We start from the raw sequence: 24486 nt of genomic DNA, 5'->3' as shown, positions 1-24486 counted from the left end.
TTTTAATACTCTCAGTACTCTTTTATTAATACTATTTTAAACTATAAATTTTAATTATTCATGACTTGATTCTTAGTTATAATTAATTTTTTATTTATTTTGTTCTTTTAATGAGATCAATAATTTATATTATAACAAAATTATAATAAAATAAATCAAAAGTAAAAATAATAAAAAATATAATTATATATTTAAAATATTTGAATACTAAAAGGACTACAAGCAAAAAAGTAAAGGGTAGAATTGATAAAACAAAATAAATCCAATCCTAACGTGATTATCTAAACGCACTAGCTTCTTATAAACGTACGTTAAGAACCTAAAATCACGTTGGCGTTTAAAGAAAAAAAAGCATCCAAACAAAAAGAGGAAGCGTTTAATGCACTCAAACGTGCTTCTCTTCCTTCTAACACAAAACCAAACACACCTTTAGTTGTAAGAGATTTCGATATTTAAATTAATGATAGTCTAAAAAAAATAAAAATTAAGATTAAATAATATATTTCAAATATGTGTTAAGTCTTTTATTTATAATGTTTGAAAGTAAATTTGTTGAATAATATTCATAAGGAATTTTATGCAAATACGATCCGAATTGTATTTTACGCGTTTCATAAGGCACTAGATTTTAAAATAGAAGATTAATGACTATATATGTTAGAAAGATTGGCTTGAACAAACATAATATTTGATGTTGTTGCTATCAAAATTAATGATGATTTATTGATTTTGGTTAGAAGTTATAAAAGAGATGAGTAAAATATATTTCGAATTAAAGTTGAAGCTTAACTGTGACACCCTCACTATCAGAAGTCACGCTTCCGGCTGCGCTACTCTGATAGCAAGGAGTATTACGACTACTTCACATACTAAATACTAAAATAGGAGCCTGTGACTCGACACTGTGTCGCTGATTTCCTTGAAAACCGGAAATAAACACTTTAACTTAAGAAAAAATACAAATAGGCATAGATTCATATACAAGACTCCTTACATAATAATTCAATATATTATACATATAAAACATACAATTCCTATCCCTCTTACAAACTTGTAATAATAAGGACGAGGGAAGAAAATAATCTAATTAATACATCAGTATATAAACCAAACACAGTATAACTCTCTTAATGCTTCTTCATCCGGTTCCTGAAAAGGTAAAGCTGTAGGGGGGTGAGAACCTAACCACACGGTCTCACCACTGAGTTTTAAAGTTGTCATAAGAAGATATTTATTAAAAAAACTGTTTTCAACCTCAGCGATTATCATTGCCTTATGAATTCTGTTTTTAAAACCAATGGGTAATCATTCAAAACCTTTTCGAAGAAAATAATGTTTAATCTTTCAGAAATTCGAAACCTTTTTTTTTCTTATAAGAAAATCTCAATCAGAAACCAACCACGCAATCAAGTAACACAATCATTAATCCAACACCAAAGTTTATTCTCAAATGTAGCACGCCAGGACAAACACAAGCAAGACAGACAAGGAAACACAAGTAGGAAGCAGTTACAGCAAATAGTTCAAGTAGCAGTTAAGAACAGTTTAGCAATTAGGAAAACCAAAACAAGTTCAAACCCAAGCAAAAGCATGCAAATGCATATGATGCATGCCTGTCCTATGGCTGATGAGGCTCATCTGTCGGTTATCCAGCCAACCCGACAAGTCTGAATTGTACTTAGACTGTCCCCCGACGTGCATCCCCAAGAGTCTATGCATAGCTTTTTCTCAAATAATCAATATACTCAATGGGGGTAACATTCCCGGGAATTTATATAGTGCCGGTCACACACTTACATCGTAGGGTCAACAGAGTATCGAGTTTTCAACCTGGTACACGTGGTGGCAAGCCACGGCACTTAATCCAGGGAATCTCGTATCTCGGATATTTCAAATTCATAAGCCATGTGAATAATTCAAAGTTCACATATCAACATTCTCAACACCATAATCATCATCAATCCAAATCTCATTTCCAAGTTCTTTTCAAAGCCATATTTCAAATAAAATCCTCATCATCCTCTTTTTCATTCTGTTCGTTAACAATCTCAATTCCAAAACAAAATTCTTTCTTGATAGACAAATCAATCTTAAAACGTATAATGCTTAAAAACAAATCTTTTTAATTAATTACTTTAAATAAAACTTTCAATTTATAAAATTTCGGCAGCATCTCCTCTAAAACTCGAACACTGCCACCCTTTTCGGGTCCCATCCAAACATTTCTCAAACCTTTTCTCAACCATTTTCAAATCTCAAACATTTTCCAGAATTGAACCAGTTCCAATGTCAATTATTTTCAAATCAACCAATTCTAACAATAAAACTCTTTTTAAAATCGAATTAGCTCAAATACTAAATCAGTCATAAAATCAAACCAACTCACAATCAAACTACTCCCAGAATCAATTTATTTGATATCTCAAATTATTTCTAAAATCGTTTCATTATATTACTAAGTAAACTCTAAAAACAAGAAAATCCACCTTTCTTAATAATCAAGTAAATGACATTCCAAACCGGTTTTTATCCATAACCACACACCACTCACGCAATCAAGCACCCAATAATTCAGTCCAACAAACCATCACATCCATAAGACAAATATAATCACAGAAGTAAATCTCTTTGCATCAATATCTATTTATCACAACTCTGTAATATAAAATAGATGTTAAGAAAACCCCTACCTCGATACGCGAAACCATAATCCAAACGCGTCAACTGAACTCGTTTCTCTCAGCCCAAATTCAGCAGCAACTGAAGCCTCTGCTCCGCTTGCTTTCCCAAAAGCAGAAATAGCTTCAAATGCTACGTGTAAGCTCGGCTTTTGATCTCTAACACATCAATATCGCAAAGACTTTAATACACGTAACAGGACACTAATGCGGAGGTTTTTCGAAACGTAAATACTTACTATAAAAGAACACATAGCAGCAGCGATTTCAACACCGCTTGGGCGGCTCTAATGGTGGCCCAGGACAGAAAAACTTGCAGTGACCATGTGATCATACATCCTGACACGGATAATCTCAGCAACCACCCTCACGGTAAAAACCAACTTAATAGACAAAGAAGCTGAAGCAAGCTTAGTGCTTACCACACAGATACAGACTTCAATGGAGGTTCCAGGCGGCAGCGGTGTTGTCCGGCGACAGAGGCACGGCCAGAAGTTACGGTGGTTCAATGGCAATCTTAATTTTGACATGAAATCATCGAACTCAACCCTACACTACCAACAACTCAGAATCTGTGACAACTTATATCGAAATACTGATTTCAAAGCTTCCGGAAACAAAAAAAAATGCTTACCCAGAAGATAGAGGTTCTCGCGGCAGTTTCCGGCGGCCACATCCACGGTGGTGCAGCCCAGAACGGCGACGATGCATAGCGGAACAACGTTTTTCACCTCTATCGCGTCCTTCTCTTCCTCGAGTTCTCTTTCTTTCTCTGGCACTCAAAGACGACAGCGACCGTGGCTTCAACGGCGGCGGTCGAAGTTCAGCGACAACGGAGACCAGGCGCGGCGGCTGTAGCTCCTCCCTTTCCCTATCATCGCGTCTCCCTTTTCCCTAACAACAATGCGGCGGCAAGGTGCGGGCTCGGGATCCATGGATGGGGCTGCAACGACAATGACGGCACAGCTTCTCACATGCAGCAGTTCGATTGGGCAGTGGCATGGTGCAAACAGCAAGCGCAGCCGGCAACCAGTGACGCGGTTGGGCGTGGCGCGACGTCGGCGAGCTACGCGGTCTTCCTCTCCCGTCAGTGCTCTCTCTTCTTGGATCTCTTTCTCTCTCAGTGATGTTTGTGAACTCAATGAAGAGGGGAGAAGGAAATTGAGTGGCGGTGCTGATGGAACATAGGAGACTGTGGGTGTTTGAAAATAGGGTTAGTTTTGGTTGATTTGGGGATTTAGTGTTTTGGTAAAAATTAGGTATATGGATAGTTTGGTAATTTTAATAAAATTGGAGCATAAAGTATTAATATTTGAAAAACTAATTTAATATTTAAAATTACTTTAAAATACTATTTGTGGTATAAAATACTAATTGATTCTCAATAAATTACTCCAATTGAAAATACACGGTAATATGATTAATTTTCTTTATCTTTAACATATAGTATTAAATGATATAAATTAAATTATCTAAAACCAAATCATATAAAATTCTTATTATTTCGTAACTACCAATTTTATAATTTAAATATAGAAAATAATTCAATAATTATAAAATTAGGTGAAATTCTAATTAATTATCAAAACCTGATTTAATTTTTGATTTAATTAACTTTAATAAAATAATTTCTAAGAATAAAATTTCTAATGAATATTAATTGAAATTAATTCATAATAAGATTTATTTGAAAATTCTGGGTCTTACATCCTACCCACCTTATAAAAATTTTCGTCCTCGAAAATCGATACAAAGTAAAAAAAAGATTTCATATTATTTCACTCTTGAACTTATTAAAAAAAACAAAAAGTTCTCAGTATATATATTCATATAATTTCAGATATCATAATTTTCATATGGGATAAAAATATAAAGGGTATAAGTATGATGTGAAACAGAAGTTACAAGATAGGCTTGATGTACAAGATTATATGTTTCAAACATGTGATGGTAAAGAAAGGCGGCAAAAGGTTATAAAATAAGTTGGGGTTAAAACGATGTACTTAATGTCCGTATACTAATCTCATACCAACTTCAGAGATACAAATATTCAAACTTCAACATAACTTATCTCCACCATTCTCAACTGTACTTTATTAGGCAACTCATCCAAAGGTTCTCAACTTTGTTACACTTTACAAACCTTATTACTGGTCATCAGTCCCACATCAACAGAACTCTTTCACGTAAAATAAGGTTTCACAATTCCCTGTGACGTCGTACACTTACGAGTTTCACCTTTTGCGTTCACCAAACGTACCCTAAAGAATTACGTGTCGTTTACTAAGTCCAATAGGCACATAAGATACTAAACTAATCTCGAGTATACTCAGAAAGATAACAGATCTTAGAAAAGAAAGAAAAGTAATAAGGACCGTGTTTGCGAGAATTTGAAAGAATTATTGAAATCACAAATAGACAAGGATAAACAAGTAATGAAGAATGTTGGAAAAAGGATCAACCGATAACTTTAAGGGTAACTCTTGAGTTGAAGGGATTCGATAGGATCAATAATATGAAAAACAACACAGTATTTTGAAACGAATTCAAGCTAAATCAAGAAATATGAGGTTTACAAAAGAAGAATATCCAAACTAAAAACAAAGTTTGTATAACTCAAGAGTATGGTTTGAAAATATTTTCGAATGCATTGTTCATAAAGAATGGAAAACTTAAGGGAAAATCATTTCATGTTCTGAAAGGAAAAAAAATGGGTAACAAACATCCTTCAAAAGATTAATAAAAGCATAAATGTAGCATTATTTCAATATAAATTCGAGTCGAAATAGATTACACAAACTTTGTAAATGAAAGATTAATTTGGCTAAGAGCTAAAGTGTATTTTTCTCTTTTTCAGGCATGTATGAAAACTACAATCTTGTTGGAAAAAAACTTGACATAAAATTTTACTCATAAAAGAAAAGAAGAAAAGATGATGCATTACAATCGAACAGGTTTAAATCACATACAAGAATTTTCAGAGTATGAGATAAAGGAGTGTAGGCTGAATTGAAAGCGATTTTATTAAAACTTTAATAGGCGGTTATATCGCCCCGAAACAAGTTCGAATCACATTAAAGAGAGGCACTGCTCAAGTAAAGCAATTCAAAGTTAGGGACAACTTTGCTTAAAAATAAATCGAAACTTGTTTAAAAAGGTTTAAAACAAAACTCTAATAATATACTTGAAGTCACAACTTTATGAGGATGTTCAATAATATTAAGATGCGCTAAAAAAGGAACTCAAAACTTAAAAAGTTGATTTAAAACTTAAATTTCTTTAAAAGAATTCAAAATTTCTTCAAAATGGTTCAAACCACCAACAAATAAGAATGGTCAAAAGTCATGAAGTATGTCGGGAGGAAGAATCAAAATGCAATTAGGAAAGAATTTTAATTTCAAAGAAATCCAATAGAAACTATAAAGAAAAACTGGGCAATTGTTTACAAAATTCAATAAAATCATCAAAAACGTAAATATTACATCATTTAAAATAAATTCAAGTCGAACTAGATTATGCAAGATTTGTGAAATGAAAATTAGTTAGGCTAAGGATAAAATTTTTCATCGGAAACTTTGAAAAACTTTTAAGATAATTAAATAAGAATTGGCATAAAAACATAAGCTAGGAAATCAAGTTGTAACCCTAAGAAAGAATTTTGAATTTAAGAACTTCGATAGGAAGAATCAAGAGGAAGAACGATACTTTTATTTAAACCGGATTTTGAGTTGAGGGGAAAAGAAGACTAAAAATCAATAATAGCGTTTACAAAGAATGGATTATCTAAAGAAGGAATGAATTCTTTTTCTCAAAAGAAATACAAAAGTTTAAATAAGGTATTACATCAAAACAATCGTAGTTAAAATAAAATATGCAAAATTTGTAAAATAAATTTTAATTGGGCTATGAATAAAATTTTATTTTATTTTGCTTTAATATTTCTTTTTTTTTAAGAATCTTGAAAAATACTCGAATGTAAAATCACATAAGAATATATTTAAAAATTGTGATAAGGTTGAAAATAAATCAAGTTGTAGTTAATAAAGGAAATTCAAAGTAGAAATTGTTTTCTAAAAAAGAATAGGTGAAGCTTTACAGATAAACAGATTTAAACCATATAAAGAAATTTTAGAATCCATGTAGGAAAGTATATGCTAAATTTAAAAGTAATCTTATCCAAAAATTTGAAGGATGATTGGGAAACACAATTAAGAAAAAGATCAATTCAAAACTTTTCCAATCCAAAATAAGCTCAGATTACGTTAAGGAAATATACAGATTACGTAGAGAAATTCAAGGTCAGGATTTATAATGTCGAGAATTTGAAAGATAATCAAGAATATGGAAAGTTTAAGGTATACATTAGACATGAAGCAAAAGTATCAATTTACAAAGTTAGCTTAGTTTGAATCATAATTTTCAAGGTTCAAATCGCTCAAGATTTAAAGATCATGCATTATGCCAAAACAAGTTCAAGATCATATCAATGAGCATAGGATTCTTAAAGAAGAGTATAATCAATAGTAAAGACAGATATTTTTAAAAGACTCAAACAAATTCTTAAGAGTACAATCAAATAAGATTATAGACAAATAATGAAATACGGTCGGAGAATGATCAATCATGATTCAAGAAAGCAATCCAAGTCAAAGAACTTCAATGAGGATAGTAAACAAAAAAAAGAAACGATATGCCAACCTAAGCGACGTAAACAAGAATCATAAACCAAGCACGAAAAGCGAACCCTAGCATCCGCGAACCACGTGACTCGCATTAACCATTACTTATCAATTCCTTTTCGCCTATAATAACCTATTAACTTTCCCGTTCACATAAGTCATCAACATTAAGTTGGCCAGACTTAACATCAACAGATATGCAACGGTAAGCTAACAACGTTAATTAATAGGCAGTCATGTGCTTAAAATTCTAGTTCTCGTTATTCAAACAAGACTACTACATGATAGACTCTCAGAGTATGCAATTGAAGCATAATCAGTCCATTCCCAAGGCTCTACAGGAAAGACAGCTCTGATACCATAATGTGACACCCTCACTATCAGAAGTCACGCTTCCGGCTGCGCTACTCTGATAGCAAGGAGTATTACGACTACTTCACATACTAAATACTAAAATAGGAGCCTGTGACTCGACACTGTGTCGCTGATTTCCTTGAAAACCGGAAATAAACACTTTAACTTAAGAAAAAATACAAATAGGCATAGATTCATATACAAGACTCCTTACATAATAATTCAATATATTATACATATAAAACATACAATTCCTATCCCTCTTACAAACTTGTAATAATAAGGACGAGGGAAGAAAATAATCTAATTAATACATCAGTATATAAACCAAACACAGTATAACTCTTCTTAATGCTTCTTCATCCGGTTCCTGAAAGGTAAAGCTGTAGGGGGGTGAGAACCTAACCACACGGTCTCACCACTGAGTTTTAAAGTTGTCATAAGAAGATATTTATTAAAAAAACTGTTTTCAACCTCAGCGATTATCATTGCCTTATGAATTCTGTTTTTAAAACCAATGGGTAATCATTCAAAACCTTTTCGAAGAAAATAATGTTTAATCTTTCAGAAATTCGAAACCTTTTTTTTCTTATAAGAAAATCTCAATCAGAAACCAACCACGCAATCAAGTAACACAATCATTAATCCAACACCAAAGTTTATTCTCAAATGTAGCACGCCAGGACAAACACAAGCAAGACAGACAAGGAAAACACAAGTAGGAAGCAGTTACAGCAAATAGTTCAAGTAGCAGTTAAGAACAGTTTAGCAATTAGGAAAACCAAAACAAGTTCAAACCCAAGCAAAAGCATGCAAATGCATATGATGCATGCCTGTCCTATGGCTGATGAGGCTCATCTGTCGGTTATCCAGCCAACCCGACAAGTCTGAATTGTACTTAGACTGTCCCCCGACGTGCATCCCCAAGAGTCTATGCATAGCTTTTTCTCAAATAATCAATATTACTCAATGGGGGTAACATTCCCGGGAATTTATATAGTGCCCGGTCACACACTTACATCGTAGGGTCAACAGAGTATCGAGTTTTCAACCTGGTACACGTGGTGGCAAGCCACGGCACTTAATCCAGGGAATCTCGTATCTCGGATATTTCAAATTCATAAGCCATGTGAATAATTCAAAGTTCACATATCAACATTCTCAACACCATAATCATTCATCAATCCAAATCTCATTTCCAAGTTCTTTTCAAAGCCATATTTCAAATAAAATCCTCATCATCCTCTTTTTCATTCTGTTCGTTAACAATCTCAATTCCAAAACAAAATTCTTTCTTTGATAGACAAATCAATCTTAAAACGTATAATGCTTAAAAACAAATCTTTTTAATTAATTACTTTAAATAAAACTTTCAATTTTATAAAATTTCGGCAGCATCTCCTCTAAAACTCGAACACTGCCACCCTTTTCGGGTCCCATCCAAACATTTCTCAAACCTTTTCTCAACCATTTTCAAATCTCAAACATTTTCCAGAATTGAACCAGTTCCAATGTCAAATTATTTTCAAATCAACCAATTCTAACAATAAAACTCTTTTAAAATCGAATTAGCTCAAATACTAAATCAGTCATAAAATCAAACCAACTCACAATCAAACTACTCCCAGAATCAATTTATTTTGATATCTCAAATTATTTCTAAAATCGTTTCATTTATATTACTAAGTAAACTCTAAAAACAAGAAAATCCACCTTTCTTAATAATCAAGTAAATGACATTCCAAACCGGTTTTTATCCATAACCACACACCACTCACGCAATCAAGCACCCAATAATTCAGTCCAACAAACCATCACATCCATAAGACAAATATAATCACAGAAGTAAATCTCTTTGCATCAATATCTATTTATCACAACTCTGTAATATAAAATAGATGTTAAGAAAACCCCTACCTCGATACGCGAAACCATAATCCAAACGCGTCAACTGAACTCGTTTCTCTCAGCCCAAATTCAGCAGCAACTGAAGCCTCTGCTCCGCTTGCTTTCCCAAAAGCAGAAATAGCTTCAAATGCTACGTGTAAGCTCGGCTTTTGATCTCTAACACATCAATATCGCAAAGACTTTAATACACGTAACAGGACACTAATGCGGAGGTTTTTCGAAACGTAAATACTTACTATAAAAGAACACATAGCAGCAGCGATTTCAACACCGCTTGGGCGGCTCTAATGGTGGCCCAGGACAGAAAAACTTGCAGTGACCATGTGATCATACATCCTGACACGGATAATCTCAGCAACCACCCTCACGGTAAAAACCAACTTAATAGACAAAGAAGCTGAAGCAAGCTTAGTGCTTACCACACAGATACAGACTTCAATGGAGGTTCCAGGCGGCAGCGGTGTTGTCCGGCGACAGAGGCACGGCCAGAAGTTACGGTGGTTCAATGGCAATCTTAATTTTGACATGAAATCATCGGAACTCAACCCTACACTACCAACAACTCAGAATCTGTGACAACTTATATCGAAATACTGATTTCAAAGCTTCCGGAAACAAAAAAAAATGCTTACCCAGAAGATAGAGGTTCTCGCGGCAGTTTCCGGCGGCCACATCCACGGCGGTGCAGCCCAGAACGGCGACGATGCATAGCGGAACAACGTTTTTCACCTCTATCGCGTCCTTCTCTTCCTCGAGTTCTCTTTCTTTCTCTGGCACTCAAAGACGACAGCGACCGTGGCTTCAACGGCGGCGGTCGAAGTTCAGCGACAACGGAGACCAGGCGCGGCGGCTGTAGCTCCTCCCTTTCCCTATCATCGCGTCTCCCTTTTCCCTAACAACAATGCGGCGGCAAGGTGCGGGCTCGGGATCCATGGGGGCTGCAACGACAATGACGGCACAGCTTCTCACATGCAGCAGTTCGATTGGGCAGTGGCATGGTGCAAACAGCAAGCGCAGCCGGCAACCAGTGACGCGGTTGGGCGTGGCGCGACGTCGGCGAGCTACGCGGTCTTCCTCTCCCGTCAGTGCTCTCTCTTCTTGGATCTCTTTCTCTCTCAGTGATGTTTGTGAACTCAATGAAGAGGGGAGAAGGAAATTGAGTGGCGGTGCTGATGGAACATAGGAGACTGTGGGTGTTTGAAAATAGGGTTAGTTTTGGTTGATTTGGGGATTTAGTGTTTTGGTAAAAATTAGGTATATGGATAGTTTGGTAATTTTAATAAAATTGGAGCATAAAGTATTAATATTTGAAAAACTAATTTAATATTTAAAATTACTTTAAAATACTATTTGTGGTATAAAAATACTAATTGATTCTCAATAAATTACTCCAATTGAAAATACACGGTAATATGATTAATTTTCTTTATCTTTAACATATAGTATTAAATGATATAAATTAAATTATCTAAAACCAAATCATATAAAATTCTTATTATTTCGTAACTACCAATTTTATAATTTAAATATAGAAAATAATTCAATAATTATAAAATTAGGTGAAATTCTAATTAATTATCAAAACCTGATTTAATTTTTGATTTAATTAACTTTAATAAAATAATTTCTAAGAATAAAATTTCTAATGAATATATTAATTGAAATTAATTCATAATAAGATTTATTTGAAAATTCTGGGTCTTACATTAACAAGTGTGGGTGAATGAAAAGAAAATGAACAAAGAAAATATTTTAAAATAATTATAAAAAATTAACTCCTTATATTTTCTCTTTTTATTAGTATGGTTGAATTTTCTATTAATATGAATATATAAAAATAAATTATTAAAATAGTATTAAAAAATTCATAATGCTGATAAAAATAATTCTAAAAGATGTTAATGACAAATAAGTATCTAAAAGTTTTTAAAATACGATAAAAAATTAGATATTAAATATATATTCTAAAAAAAATTTAAAAATCATATTTTAACACATTTTTTTACAAATGTCATTAGAAAAATGAGATATTATCATCTTCAAAATTTAATAATTTTATATTAAATAATTTTTTAAAAAATTATTGTGAATGATCAATTTTTTTTAGAAAAAAAAGAAAAATTTAGAGATAAGTTTTTGCTTTGAATTTTTTTTTGTGCATCTTTTAAATATTTATTCAAATATTGTCACAAAAATTTGAATCAAATGGATAAATTATTTGTTAAATACAAAATTTTTTTAATTACTTATAAAAAATATAACATTTATTGATTATTTTTGTGACATCTCAAATTATTCATAGACTATTTTGTCTTTAAGAATATTTTTGTCAGTTCTAAATCCTCTCTTGAGTATCAAATTGGTAGTACCTAATCATCACAATCTTCATTTCTATAAATAGTAGCTTATCCGGCCCCTATCTAGCAACCAACACCATTTATTATATTTTATAGTTCTTTCCACAATAATCTTCTAAGCGGAAGAGAAAAAAGAAAAAAAAAATAGAAGATGAGTGACTCCAATCATCATAGTACCACTGAAGCAACTACTGCTAGCTCTGACCAATTTGTGAAAGGTTATTATATATTGAACTACTCCAACATCATCATTTTCAAGTGTTATTGTGTTTATTATTCCATCTTTCACTTAGCTTCTTCTGTCTTGTTTTTTCCTGTACATATATATATGGTTATGGATAACAGGATCTCTCTTTATTACATATTATATATCTCTGTTTTATATGTATGAATGTTTAAATCATGTCAGAGATGAGACAAGAGGAGGAGCCTACTATGTTGGAATTCTCCGAAGATGAGGAAGATCTCGTTGCCAGGATGTTCAGATTAGTTGGGAAGAGGTTTGTCTGATCTTCATCAAATTTGTGTTTAGAGAGAAAAACATAGTCAAACAGAAAATTGAAACGTTCAAGAAGACTGAACATATTTTCTGTGATTTTAATGTTAAACCAAACATTTCCTAAATAAAAGTTAAATTCTTCAAAAAAAAAAAAAGGAAAAAAGAGAGAGAACATATATTTATGCTAAACAAATCTTAGCTTAAGTAGCGTTACCTCCTTTAATCCATAAATCTTGAGGAATGGAAATCTTTTTAGTTTTTTCAGTCAAGATTTTAATTCCACATTGTTTCATCTCTTCTTTTTTTTTTTCGATCTCTCTTCTTAGCTTTCTCTTAAATTCCTCAGAATATTAGTTTTAAGAAAAAAGTTTACTTAAGCACTGTCCCATATAAGATTATTATTTAAGCTTTCTAAAGCATGTGATATATACAATAATTTTGTTTTTAGAACTTTTATTTCCATTCATTGTTTATTTTGGTTGTGACAGGTGGTCTCTTATCGCTGGGAGAATCCCTGGAAGAACAGCACAAGAGATTGAAAAGTATTGGAGTTCAAAGTGCGCATTTCCCAGTGACCAATGCTCTTCCTCTGCATAATATTAATACCACCCATTAATATCTTCCTTCAACAAACCCCAATCATATGGCCTTCTTGTGCTTTTATTTTGGTCTGATTCACTGCTGTAATAAATTCAACTGCTTACTGAATTTTTCTGAGGAAATTCTTATTTACCAAATGCTCTAAATTTCTATTATTATTATTATTATTATTATTATTATTATTATTATTATTATTAAATGGTCTAACTTTCTAAAATTTTGCACATTATTTTACTTCATATATAAAAGATGAAAATAAAAACGTCTAAATATATATATAGTTAAAGAGTAAAAGTAGAATACAAAATTTTATGAATAGTTCTTTTTTGTAACCATATAAATTTTCATATAAATTTTTTCTATCCCAAGCAAACATATTTACATTGTTTTTTTTTTTTAAGGAAGGGGAAAAAATAGAATAAACATATTTACATTGTTATTTGTCAAAAAAAATGTGTGCACTTGCTAGAATATACATCTTAAAATAGAATGACACAAAACATACTATAGTAAAATAATAGATAATCTATATCATATTAGTTATTAGAATATATAGTAGCATTATTAGGTTTATTATATTGTTCAAAATACTTTTATAACTGTAAGTGATAAGTGCGTGAGAGAAATAGTTTCATGACATAATGTTAAATTTTTTTATAACTAAAAAATTTAAAGTTCGATCATTTCTATGATTTATTTTAAAAGAACATAAGATAAATAAAAAAGAGAAGAAAAAACGTATATAAAAATTCAAGTAAAATTTAAAAAAAGTTATTGTTTTAAAAAACATGTTAGAGATATAATAATTTATATATATTTTTATCAGTTTAAATTTAAAAAAAATTATGACAAGATGGACATTTTCATTTGTGAATATATATATATTGAACGTTTATTAACTAAAGTATCACTTATACACTACTATATAGAAAAAGATAAATGGTTAAGCTTTAGATTTAAATATTATCAAGATTTTTCAAGCACTCGTCAAGGATAAAGAAAAAAGAATTTTTGCAAATATGAAATTTAAATTTTAATAACATTAAATATAAGAGCAATGCAAGAAAATAGTAATTTAAAACGATTTTATTTAATTTAATATTTATAATTTTATGTATATATCTAAAATTATATACTTATTATATTTAATATTATATATTTATTTTAAAAATAATTAATAAATATAAGATTAATTTAAACTTATTCTTATCCTCGTCTCCCATATACTTTCGATGTAATGTGTATAGATTTGACAAAATCCATATTAATACTAACTAGTACCATCATCATCCATGAAAAAAGTTAGTGGGGCAGATAAGGCAGAGACGCAGAGTGGCAGATAAACAGCAAGTTATAATTATTTGGGCAGTTTCCGTTTCCAAAAAATAGGAGGCTGAAAAAAAAAATAATTTAATTTTGATGTATGTTTAAAATTTTATTTATCCAAATTTATAAGTTTAGATTACTTAGATTATTTTTAAGTAATGAATTTAAAAATTAATTATTTTTATTTTATATATATAATAATATATAACTAATTGTCTGTATAAAATTCTTTCAATTATGTTTCACCACCTAATTAATCGTTTTAGTAAATATTTGGTGGTAACTATTTCAAAACGAAGAATATGTAATATAAAAAACTTCGTATTTAATAAACTAATAGGAGTTGAATATTACATTAATCACCCAAAACTTAATCCGTTACATGCATGTCCCTAATGGATATTTTTATGTAAATCGATATAGTTATATTCGATTTAGTAATGTTGGTACTAGATCGAATAAGCCTGATTCGAATTAGTAGGTATACATGCAAATCGAAGAGAATTGATTCTATTTATGCATAAATATTGAAGGTATTCTAGAAAATCGAATTCTAGTAAATCGAATGAGGTCAATTCGATTTACTCAATGCTATTAGTAACCAAGTAAATCAATTGGAGTTGTTTTGATTTACATGCACGTAAGTTAATGAATAAATTGACCTAGCACAATTCGATTTATTATGTATTTACCAAGATATATAAATGGATGTAAGTTAATTGATTTACTATGGTACAAACGTATATAAATAGCTGTTGAAAGTGAATTTCTCGTCATAGTGGGACTCGCAATGGCTAGTGATGGTAGTTTTTTAGTTCTGATGCACTATAGAGGATAGATTAAGAAGACAACGCGATCTGGAATTAAATTTACTGATAAGGATCAGCTTAGTGTTTTCCTCAAACCGTCAACGAGTTTCACCGAATTTCAGAATATGATAATCCAAAAATTGGGGATGTAAGGCGTGAAATAGGTGGAGATGTTATTCTACAGAATTTCAATTTCCATGTTGCAGGATGATGTGAAGTACGATTCCTTCGTCATAGGTAGCGACGAAAATTTGCAAGTTATGTTACATTGTCGTTGGCAATTTTCCGAAGTGAGGACCCTTGAGTTGTTGGCCAAGCTTGTGGATGTCGTCTCTAGTTCAAGAGGTTCGAACTGGAATTCTGAGCCATCAGCCACGGTAGCCTGTTCTAGTTCGATGCCTGGTGATGCCTCTTCATTTGTGCTCGTGATTGAGCCTGATGGATGTTTGGTTGCCTCCCTGTCCTTTCTTGCTGATCTAAACCGCACTCGTGATGGAGAAGTAGGTGATATTGGACTCTTCGGTAATGTTGCAATTGCGATGGCCGATACTCCTGATGTGGTACCGGATTTTCGATAGGTGGAGCACCAGATGTGTAGAAGATGCACTGCAGGATGATGATGATGATATGGAGTCCGTCACGATTGCCGATGACAGTGATGATGACATAGCAAGGAGTACTCTAGTTAGGGATGGTGGAGCGGCTAGTTCAGGAACTCAATAGTATCCCCCGCACTTTTTAACTTTAGACTTGGATGCCATGAAACAGTAGGGTACCTGGCGTGCCTGTCAAATTTGGGGCCAGAGACACACATGATATAGGAGAACTAGTTGAGTTCCAAGTCGGTCAACAGTTTCAGGATAAAGTGGAGGTCGTGCTGAGCGTGAAGACTGATGGCATTCAACGTGGGGTTGAGTATAAAGTGTTAGAATCCGTTTATCGCAAGTATCATGAGAAGTGTAAGAAATTCGGCAACAGGTGAACATGGTTGATTCGTATCAGTCTCTGCCAACGCAGAGATATTTGGGACGTAAAATGGTACAATGGACCGCATACTTGTATGGCTATTTTGATATCCAGTGATCACTAGAGACTTGATTATCATGTGATCTCGGTCTTCACACTGTCTATGATTAGAGTCGATGCTGCCGTGTCGATCAAGGTACTGCTGAATGCGACAGAAGTCCATTTTTATTTTAGACCGATTTACAGGAGGGTTTATTTGGTTAAGCAGAAAGTCGTGGCTCAGATTTACAAAGACTGAGAAGAGTCATATAATGAGTTGTCACGATGGATGCTAGGTGTGCAGACGACGATCCCGGGTAGTGTTGCAGTGTTGAGGACGAGTCCTGTGTGAGTAGGTGGGCAAGTTGATGAATCGCATGCTTATTTCCACGTCTTTTTTGGATATTCTCACCGTGTATTGAGGCCTTCCGACATCGCGTACCTCCTAATTGTCTCCTCATTTGCGCCTTCAGGAATGTCACTGAATGTCTCCTACATCCAAGTGCACTTCACAGTGAACTTTTCGATGCAATCCGGTGGTAGCAAGACACGGCCACCGTCGATGTACCGTTCGAAGTCTGTCAGACATCCGCTGATGTACTGTCTGTCAATCGGAAGCCCTAGCTGGTAGACTACATCTTGTAGCGTAATCGTGCACTCACCGAATGACAGATGAAATGTATGTCTCCAGATGCCATCTCTCCATAAATGCACTCACTAATGGCTCGTCTAACCTAAACCAGTGGTCGTTAAGCCTTGCGAGATGGGTCAGGCTAGCCATTTGCAGGTACGACATGATCCTATCGTGTAATGGCATACCATGCAGTCCATGTTGTCTCCTCATGCTCGTGATATTGCGGTGGGCTGCATGACAATGACAAAATTTTTTATTACGGATAATTTCAATCAAAAAATACTTCAACCAAAATTAGATTAAATTCTAACAGAACATAGTTAGTCTACTATTTAAGTCATTAATCTAACGTCTCATAATTCAATTTTTTAAATAAATGCAATCATTCTAAATTCTGTCTAATATTCAAATGCCTACTTAAATAAAACACTTCAAATCCAAATTAAATTAAATTAAATTTATCTCCACAAAATTTTTAACCTCGTTAAACTTCTAACATTAAAAACTCACAAACTCTATCAAAACCTGTTAAATCTATCTGCCAACATACTTAATCATCCCTTATCCAACATGCATTTCTGATTTCAATATTGTAACACACAACTAGCCATATATCAATACTTGGGTATCCTCGATACTCTAACAACTATTTGAAGGTTAAAGATTCTAATAATTCTAATATTCAAGTTCTAAACAATTTAATATCACTAATCTTCTAATACACTACAACTCCTAAATCATATTTCAATGTAAATTGAATATGCCTCATTCAATTTAGTGACAAACCTCTATATATATAGAATTTGAATTCACTTAATTCTTATTACAATTTTAGACATTCTAATCATTCTAATAATTAAGTTTTAATCGATTTAATGTCACTAGAAATTATTTAAAATAAACAAAAATTTAAATTTCGTTTACTAACCTTTTTATGCACGCTATCAGCAATGTGCGTAACTCCGTCCAACCGATATATTCGATTTGGGTCGTCTTTCATTTTCGCAGTATCAATCTTGTAATATAAATTGCCTTATTTTTTCTGGATGTTACGTTTTGGGTTGGTGAAATGTAATTCGAATCAAGTGAATTTGAATTTTATATATAGAAGTTTGTCATTAAATTGAATGAGGCATATTCGATTTACATTGAAACACGAATTAAGGTAAATCGAATCAATCCATTTCAATTTAGTAGGATTAATTCAAATTCACTCAATTCAAATTACTATAGGCACAAATCTTGGGCTAATTCAAACTATCCAAATTTGAATTACTATGGATGACATGAAACCATGTGCATTGCTTAGTAAATTGATTACTAATTTGATTTAGTGGGAGTCTGCATGCGTCAATTCGATTTATATTTAGTATGTTTTTTTAGGCTGTGTTTGTTTGATGTCTGTCATAAATTAAGACATAGACACAAAAGTAAGAGACACAGACATATACACAAATACATGATAAAAAATAATTGTGTTTGGTAATTATAATGGACAGAACATATAAATTTGTAAAATGTTTACTTTATCCTCCATAGCATAAAAAAGAGCATTATTGTCATCTTCGTCACCCTCAAATCTTTCAATCTTTTTACTCATAACAACTTCCAGATCTAATATCTTTTTCAAAAAAATATAAATAAAATTAATTGCAAAACCAAAACATTCATCTATATAATCCCATAACAAAACAAGATTTACAATATATATTCTGAAAAAATTTAAAAATAAAAATAAAGAAACACAAGAAGATAGAAACAAAACAATGACAGTATAATGATACTCACATTAACACTAATCAAATTACAGCAAATTCAGCATCAAAATTTAACAGTCAAACTAAACTCAAATAACTAAATCTGTGTTTAAATATTATTGTCTAAAAAGAAAAAAATTCTTGAGGTAAAGTGTGAAATAGATAGAATAATGGGTACCTGCAGCATCCACATTGACGCTGAGACCCGTGACAGCGAGGGAAGGAGGCACGGCGAGATGCAGAAGCTCAGAGGCAAGAGGCAGAAGAGAGACAACACAATGGTGAGAGGAGAGGTTGAGACAGTGGAGTTTCAAGTGAGGGATGCAGTTAGCAATGGCGGTGAGGAGATTGAGAAAGGCGGGAGGCAAGACAGTGGTCAGACTTTGAAGAGAGAAGAAGAAGAAAAAGAAAAAGAAAAAGAAAAGAAAGAAAGAAGAAAAAAGATCTGAAAAAAATAAGAAGAGAATTGAGGCACTGACATAAAAAAAGAAAAAGGTCAAATGGCTTAGATAAATCTAGAATTCTAAAAAAATTAAAAATAAATTTGTCTAAAATTTTAGTTTAATTTGTATTTTAGAATAAAAATTCGTATTTCATTATTTGAGAAGACACAAAATATACGTATTTTATTATTTTATATACTCTTATGTGTAATTGAGTCATATATATATATATATATATATATATATATATATATATATAGGTGATTTACGTAACATTTTTTGTTTCGAGTGATTCACGTAAATTTGAGTGACCTTTCATTTAATCGAGTGATTTACCTTAAAATTGTGTTTTATAAATTCCGAAATTGTGTTTTATAAATTCCGCTTGAGACTATATTAAGAGTTATAAGCTAACAAAATCTGTTTGGAAGATGTGGTGGAAAAGTAAATACATCCCAGACTAGAGTGGGACCGATGTTATATACATGTGTGAAAAAGAGATTAGAAAAGAAAATAATACATATAATATCCTCTAAGTTCATAATTTTTATTTATTTCTTACACTTTTGAAAAACCATTTATAAGATTCTATAAATATTTATTGTTTAGTAATTTCATGAAATAGAATATAAATATAATTGAAGAAAAAGAAACAATCAAATGAAGCTTTAAATAGAACCTTTATAACAAAGAAATAGACAAATAAAAAGTAATCATTTAATGGTGAAATTTAGTATAATGTATTACCATATTTCTCATAAAATTCTATACCCATTTTAGAGATGTAGTCTTTATATTATTCAACATGCCAAAAAAGAAATCAACCAATTTTAGAATAGAATATGCAATTAAATCTAGAGTATGATCATCATGGCTACCTCAAAAGCTGGTTCAACAAGTGTAAACTTACGAATTCATATCCGATGTGGGACTTGTAATAGTAGCAATGTAATATCAATAAGTAATCACACAAGAATGAGAAGTAATGACCAGAAAGAATATGCAGGAAAGGTTTCCAAATTGAACAACTATATTTAAGCTTGTACTTCCATACAGATTCAGCAAACCAAACTTTCCTTGCCTCATTGGCTGCTCTTTCCTCAGCCAACATACAGAATGATAAATCCTCATAGGATATCATAGCTGATACTTTAACATGAAAATTCCGGCTTCAGTACAATAACATGTGACAGCTCGAATTTAAATTCGTACCAAACAATACTTCAACAAATACAGATTTTAGTGCTATAGATAAACAACCAACCTTGCATGAAGATCAGGATTACAAAGAACTTCAATAGAAATCATCAACCCGAAAAGCGCCAAGTTATACATACCTTGGAGACATCTAATTAACATGTTAAGCCACTTGATCAATGGTGTGAAATTGACTGAATTCAAGAGATTTAGTGTAGTTGTCCGGGGTGTGGGGTTCCACTTCTCATCATTGCACAGAATTCCTCATAGTTTATTCTTCCATCCTGTTAGTTTAAGAATCTCAGTAATGATAACAATATTTTTCATAAGGAAGTTCCCCAGATTTAAGTTTAGAACCAACTTACATTATCTGTATCCACCTCAGAAATTATTTCCTTTATAGTAGCTTCATCACCCATACCATGCTGAGTCATAGCAGTTTCCAATTCATCTCTAGTAATATACCTGTGAGTGAATTCGAAGACGGCAGAGTTCATCAGAGTCATTTCCAAGCCATAAATTTTACAACTTCAACAAGTTATTGCTAAACTTTTTAGAGTGGAATTAATAATTTGCTTCTTAATAGACTCACCCACTGCCATCCTTATCAAAATACTGAAATGCTTTATAGAGTTGTTCATCTCGTTCAAGTCTGTGCCTATGCATTGTAGCTGAGATGAACTCGATATAATCAATCGATCCGTTCCCATCAACATCAGCCTGATAATTATTAAAACAAATGCAACAATTCCAATTGAGTTCTGGATGCAAGGAATATGTTCAACAAATTAAGGTCTAAGGAGAGGTCTGTAACTACTTACAGCATCCATAAGTTGCTTCACTTCAGCCTCAGACAGTCTTGATCCGATTCGGGCCAAACCTGTCTTCAGTTCCTCATAGGTGATAGTGCCACTGTTGTCAGTGTCCATATTTGCAAACATCGCTTTGAGACCTTTAATCTCTTCTTCGGATAAACTTTCAGCAATAACCTATGAAATAACAAAGTTTATCATGCAGACAAGGCAGCATGATACCAGTATGTGGAAGTTTAAACCTTGGATGTGCAGGTTTTTCCATCTTATATCAGTAAATTGGACAACTATAGATGAATTCATCTATGAATTTGTATTCCTAAATTAAATCTAAAAGCATGATTTACTTTGACGGTTTTCTTACTAAGGGCTAAATGAACAGGTGTAAACCTTTTTCAAGTCATAGCAAAAGGGGTTCATAGCTTTATGTACCATGAAGAATGAAAAGGTTGAAAACAAAACAGTTCTCTCTGATCAGAGTTTGATGCCATACCTTCAATGCAAGCTTTTTTAGCTTGTTCATTGCCCTGAATTGTTTCATTCTAGACAGGACAGCACTATCAATTGGTTTATCAGATGCCTCTCCACCTTCTCTGATCCATGGATGTTCTTATCAAACAAATAATTAATCTTTGTCAGGCTATAAGAAGTGTCATTGAAAAATAGACAAACCACTGGCAACTTAAACGAAGGATGATAACTTATTTAGTTGATGGTTAATAATCTGATTGAAGAACTTGTTGCTATGGTGATTCTGTTTCCCCAAACTGAGAATTTTTGGTGACACTCAATAGAATATCAATATTTCTAGTTTTCACCAACAAAATTATTCAATACTTAATAGGTTTTATAAAATGGACAAGAATAGCAGATAAAAGAATTCACAGCATAGTAACGAAAGAACAGAAGGCAGCTGAACTTTGAAACTAGTACTAGAATAAGAGAATAAAGGTTTTTAATTTAACAACAGAAACACTTATGTCATAAAAATCACTGAACAAAAACCGAATGTCATGAAAAAATAACACAATAATATAGTACCAAGGACTTCAGCAGAGGTGATCCGCTTCTTTGGATCCTGTGTCAGCATCTTCCTGACTAGATCTTTAGCACTATTTGATATTGATGGCCATGGTTCACTTTCAAAGTCAATTACACCTTCTAATATGGCATCAAATATTCCCTTCTCAGTTTCTGCAATAAAAACAAAATAAGTTTAGCATCATATTCTAGTCCAAATGTATATCAGGGTGCTAATTGTCAAATTAGACACTTCACCCTAAAGTGCAAACATGCAACCTTGTCAAACTATAATTTGTACTTACCAGCCCAGAATGGAGGTACACCACTCAAGAGAATATACAACATGATGCCTGCACTCCAGATATCTATTTCCTTTCCATAACTACGACGCAATACCTCAGGGGCAACATAGTAAGCACTTCCTACCATATCACGGTAAACCTTCCCTGAAAAAAGATATATGATACTCAAATACTATCAACAGGTAAATTAATGACAATGTCATGTAGTTCCTTTGGAACAAACCTCATCTAAAATTCTGATACATTTCATCACATTTACTAGTAAAACAAATTATCACTTACAATGGAGCAATCAGCTACCTACAATGAAAATCAATTGGTGGAACAAGGTGGAAAAAGGACCAGGAGTGGAAGGAATTTTAAGAGTTCAATGTTTGGATTGAATAAAAATGGATGGAGTGGAATAGGGAAGGATGGAATCTATTCCATCCTAATGAGATGGAATGTGAATCTCTTCACAAGTATATTCCATTGCTAAAATATCCGAACAACAGAACGAAACTATAGTGTCACTCTACTCAATTCTCTTCCATTCCATCTTATTCCATTTCTATTCTATTCCACTACTACATCTCATGTTCTGCAGAGTATGATATGCATATTATGTAATGTTCTAACTTGGCTAACCGAATGTACTACTTATGACGAAGCTTAATCAGAGCCTAAAAGGTGAGAACTCAGACATACAAATAGACACACTAATCATATATAATATGCTAAGCAAGGTACTAAGTGAAGATTCAACCTTCTTCAATGAAGACAGATAATCCAAAATCAGTGGCCTTAAGTGTTGCTCCCTCATCCTTGCTAGAAAGCAAGAAATTCTCCGGCTTCAAATCGCGGTGCATCACACCCATAAAGTGGCAAATATGAACAACATTAACAATGGCCCTACACATGGAAGCTGCAGCTCTCTCAGAGTAATGACCCTGAGCAATGATTCTATCAAACAATTCACCACCAGCACAAAGCTCCATGACAAGGTGCACAGAGTACCTGTCCTCAAATGCACCCTTGAATTCCACAATGTTTGGCTGCCCCGAAAGATGCTGCATGATCTGAATCTCCCTCCTCATATCATCCCTATCAGCTTTTGAAGCAAGCTTCCTCTTCAAGATTGATTTGCATGCCAAAGTGCTCCCTGTTGAGTTCTCAGTGCAGAGATATGTGACACCAAATTGCCCTCTTCCTAATTCCTTTCCAAGTGTGTAGTGCTTCTTGATGTCCTCAAATGGCTTCCCTAGAATGGTTGCTTCAGACTTCTGAAATGGCCTCACATTCTGTGAAGAAGGTTTCGATGTGGTGGTGGTGGTAGTGGCTTGAACTTGCACTTGCTGAACCTGTGGCTGATTCTTTGTTTCTGATGTGTGAGCTTGAGTCTGAACAGTGTGGTTACTTTGATGCTGGCTTTCAATTGATCCATAGCCACTTGTTGCTGGTCTTTTTTCCTTGCTACCATGGCACCCCATGATTGAAGTTTCTGTCTTTCTTTGGAGTAAGATCAGAAAGTTTGGAAATTGAAGAGAATGGGAATGAGAAATCTGAGATTGAGATGAAGAGACTATGGGCTATGGCAATGGGGTACACAGTGCAGTGCTTTACTGCTAGACAGCCACTACCAGACAATACAAAATTAGAAAAATTCAAAAGCCATTCATCAAAAACGTGTTTTGCAAAAAGATTTGTATTATTATTCATAATTACTCTTTCATTTTTAAATCTTTTTCTTATTTATTTTAGATGGAATATAAAATTCATCTATTTATTTCTTTCATGTTGTTGTTTTCAACAACCACAAAAAGGAGATGGCTTTATATTTTTAGGTTTAAAGTAAAAGAAAATGTCAATTTTGGGAACTAATTTATTTTTCTTTTGGAATCTTCAATAATAAAGTTTCTAACTTTTTTTGTATTATCATATTATGACATATCTATGACCATTTAACGAGATATTTATAATTTATGATACGTTAAAATCTTGAGATACCTTTTAACTAATTATGAATCTAGCAAAATATGCTGAGTTTTATTTTTTGAAATTATTTAAATGTTAGATTTCATTTTAGTCTTTTCAAGTTAATTTTAGTTTGAAATATTTTGGTTT

The 24486-nt window shown here is 32.7% G+C and overlaps 2 protein-coding genes and 2 long non-coding RNA genes across 7 annotated transcripts; 1 reads left to right on the top strand and 3 right to left on the bottom strand.

The window, feature by feature from the left end:
* Window positions 1-1096: 1096 nt before the first annotated feature.
* Window positions 1097-3212, bottom strand: LOC130977134 (uncharacterized). Its single transcript, XR_009084848.1, has 4 exons — window positions 3101-3212; window positions 2918-3017; window positions 2691-2837; window positions 1097-1163 (listed from the first exon to the last, which is right to left on the bottom strand). It is a non-coding gene; the product is annotated as an uncharacterized LOC130977134 (long non-coding RNA).
* An 11-nt stretch (window positions 3213-3223) lies between these two features.
* Window positions 3224-10546, bottom strand: LOC130977133 (uncharacterized). 4 transcript variants are annotated; one of them, XR_009084847.1, is made up of 5 exons: window positions 10252-10546; window positions 10039-10166; window positions 9856-9955; window positions 9629-9775; window positions 3224-3870 (listed from the first exon to the last, which is right to left on the bottom strand). It is a non-coding gene; the product is annotated as an uncharacterized LOC130977133 (long non-coding RNA). The 4 variants fall into 4 exon arrangements; XR_009084845.1 differs by lacking the exon at window positions 3224-3870 and adding an exon at window positions 7638-8081; XR_009084846.1 differs by lacking the exon at window positions 3224-3870 and having other exon boundaries at window positions 9338-9775; window positions 10039-10171.
* Window positions 10547-11980: 1434 nt separating this feature from the next.
* On the top strand, window positions 11981-13218 carry LOC130976666 (MYB-like transcription factor ETC3). The gene is made up of 3 exons (XM_057901580.1): window positions 11981-12194; window positions 12386-12476; window positions 12964-13218. Exons 1-3 carry the CDS (start codon window positions 12128-12130, stop codon window positions 13070-13072), a joined length of 267 nt encoding a protein of 88 aa, XP_057757563.1. The 5' UTR covers window positions 11981-12127; the 3' UTR covers window positions 13073-13218.
* A 6832-nt stretch (window positions 13219-20050) lies between these two features.
* On the bottom strand, window positions 20051-24013 carry LOC130974198 (calcium-dependent protein kinase 2-like). The gene is made up of 8 exons (XM_057898975.1): window positions 23129-24013; window positions 22384-22527; window positions 22100-22252; window positions 21552-21667; window positions 21068-21235; window positions 20839-20966; window positions 20612-20711; window positions 20051-20530 (listed from the first exon to the last, which is right to left on the bottom strand). Exons 1-8 carry the CDS (start codon window positions 23850-23852, stop codon window positions 20456-20458), a joined length of 1608 nt encoding a protein of 535 aa, XP_057754958.1. The 5' UTR covers window positions 23853-24013; the 3' UTR covers window positions 20051-20455.
* Window positions 24014-24486: the final 473 nt, after the last annotated feature.

This window comes from Arachis stenosperma, chromosome 4 (assembly GCF_014773155.1).
Source record: "Arachis stenosperma cultivar V10309 chromosome 4, arast.V10309.gnm1.PFL2, whole genome shotgun sequence".
Classification (NCBI taxonomy): Eukaryota; Viridiplantae; Streptophyta; class Magnoliopsida; order Fabales; family Fabaceae; genus Arachis; species Arachis stenosperma.
This window is presented reverse-complemented; position numbering and strand designations above follow the sequence as displayed.

What these genes read in the sequence shown, in the direction of transcription:
- LOC130976666 (XM_057901580.1), top strand. Translation starts at nt 12,128, where the DNA reads ATGAGTGACTCCAATCATCATAGTACCACTGAAGCAACTACTGCTAGC. An exon ending in CTCTGACCAATTTGTGAAAG is followed by an intron (nt 12,195 to 12,385) that starts GTTATTATATAT and finishes AAATCATGTCAG; the next exon opens with AGATGAGACAAGAGGAGGAG. An exon ending in TTCAGATTAGTTGGGAAGAG is followed by an intron (nt 12,477 to 12,963) that starts GTTTGTCTGATC and finishes TGGTTGTGACAG; the next exon opens with GTGGTCTCTTATCGCTGGGA.
- LOC130974198 (XM_057898975.1), bottom strand. Translation starts at nt 23,852, where the DNA reads ATGGGGTGCCATGGTAGCAAGGAAAAAAGACCAGCAACAAGTGGCTAT. An exon ending in ATCTGTCTTCATTGAAGAAG is followed by an intron (nt 22,528 to 23,128) that starts GTTGAATCTTCA and finishes ATCTTTTTTCAG; the next exon opens with GGAAGGTTTACCGTGATATG. An exon ending in TGTACCTCCATTCTGGGCTG is followed by an intron (nt 22,253 to 22,383) that starts GTAAGTACAAAT and finishes TTTTTATTGCAG; the next exon opens with AAACTGAGAAGGGAATATTT.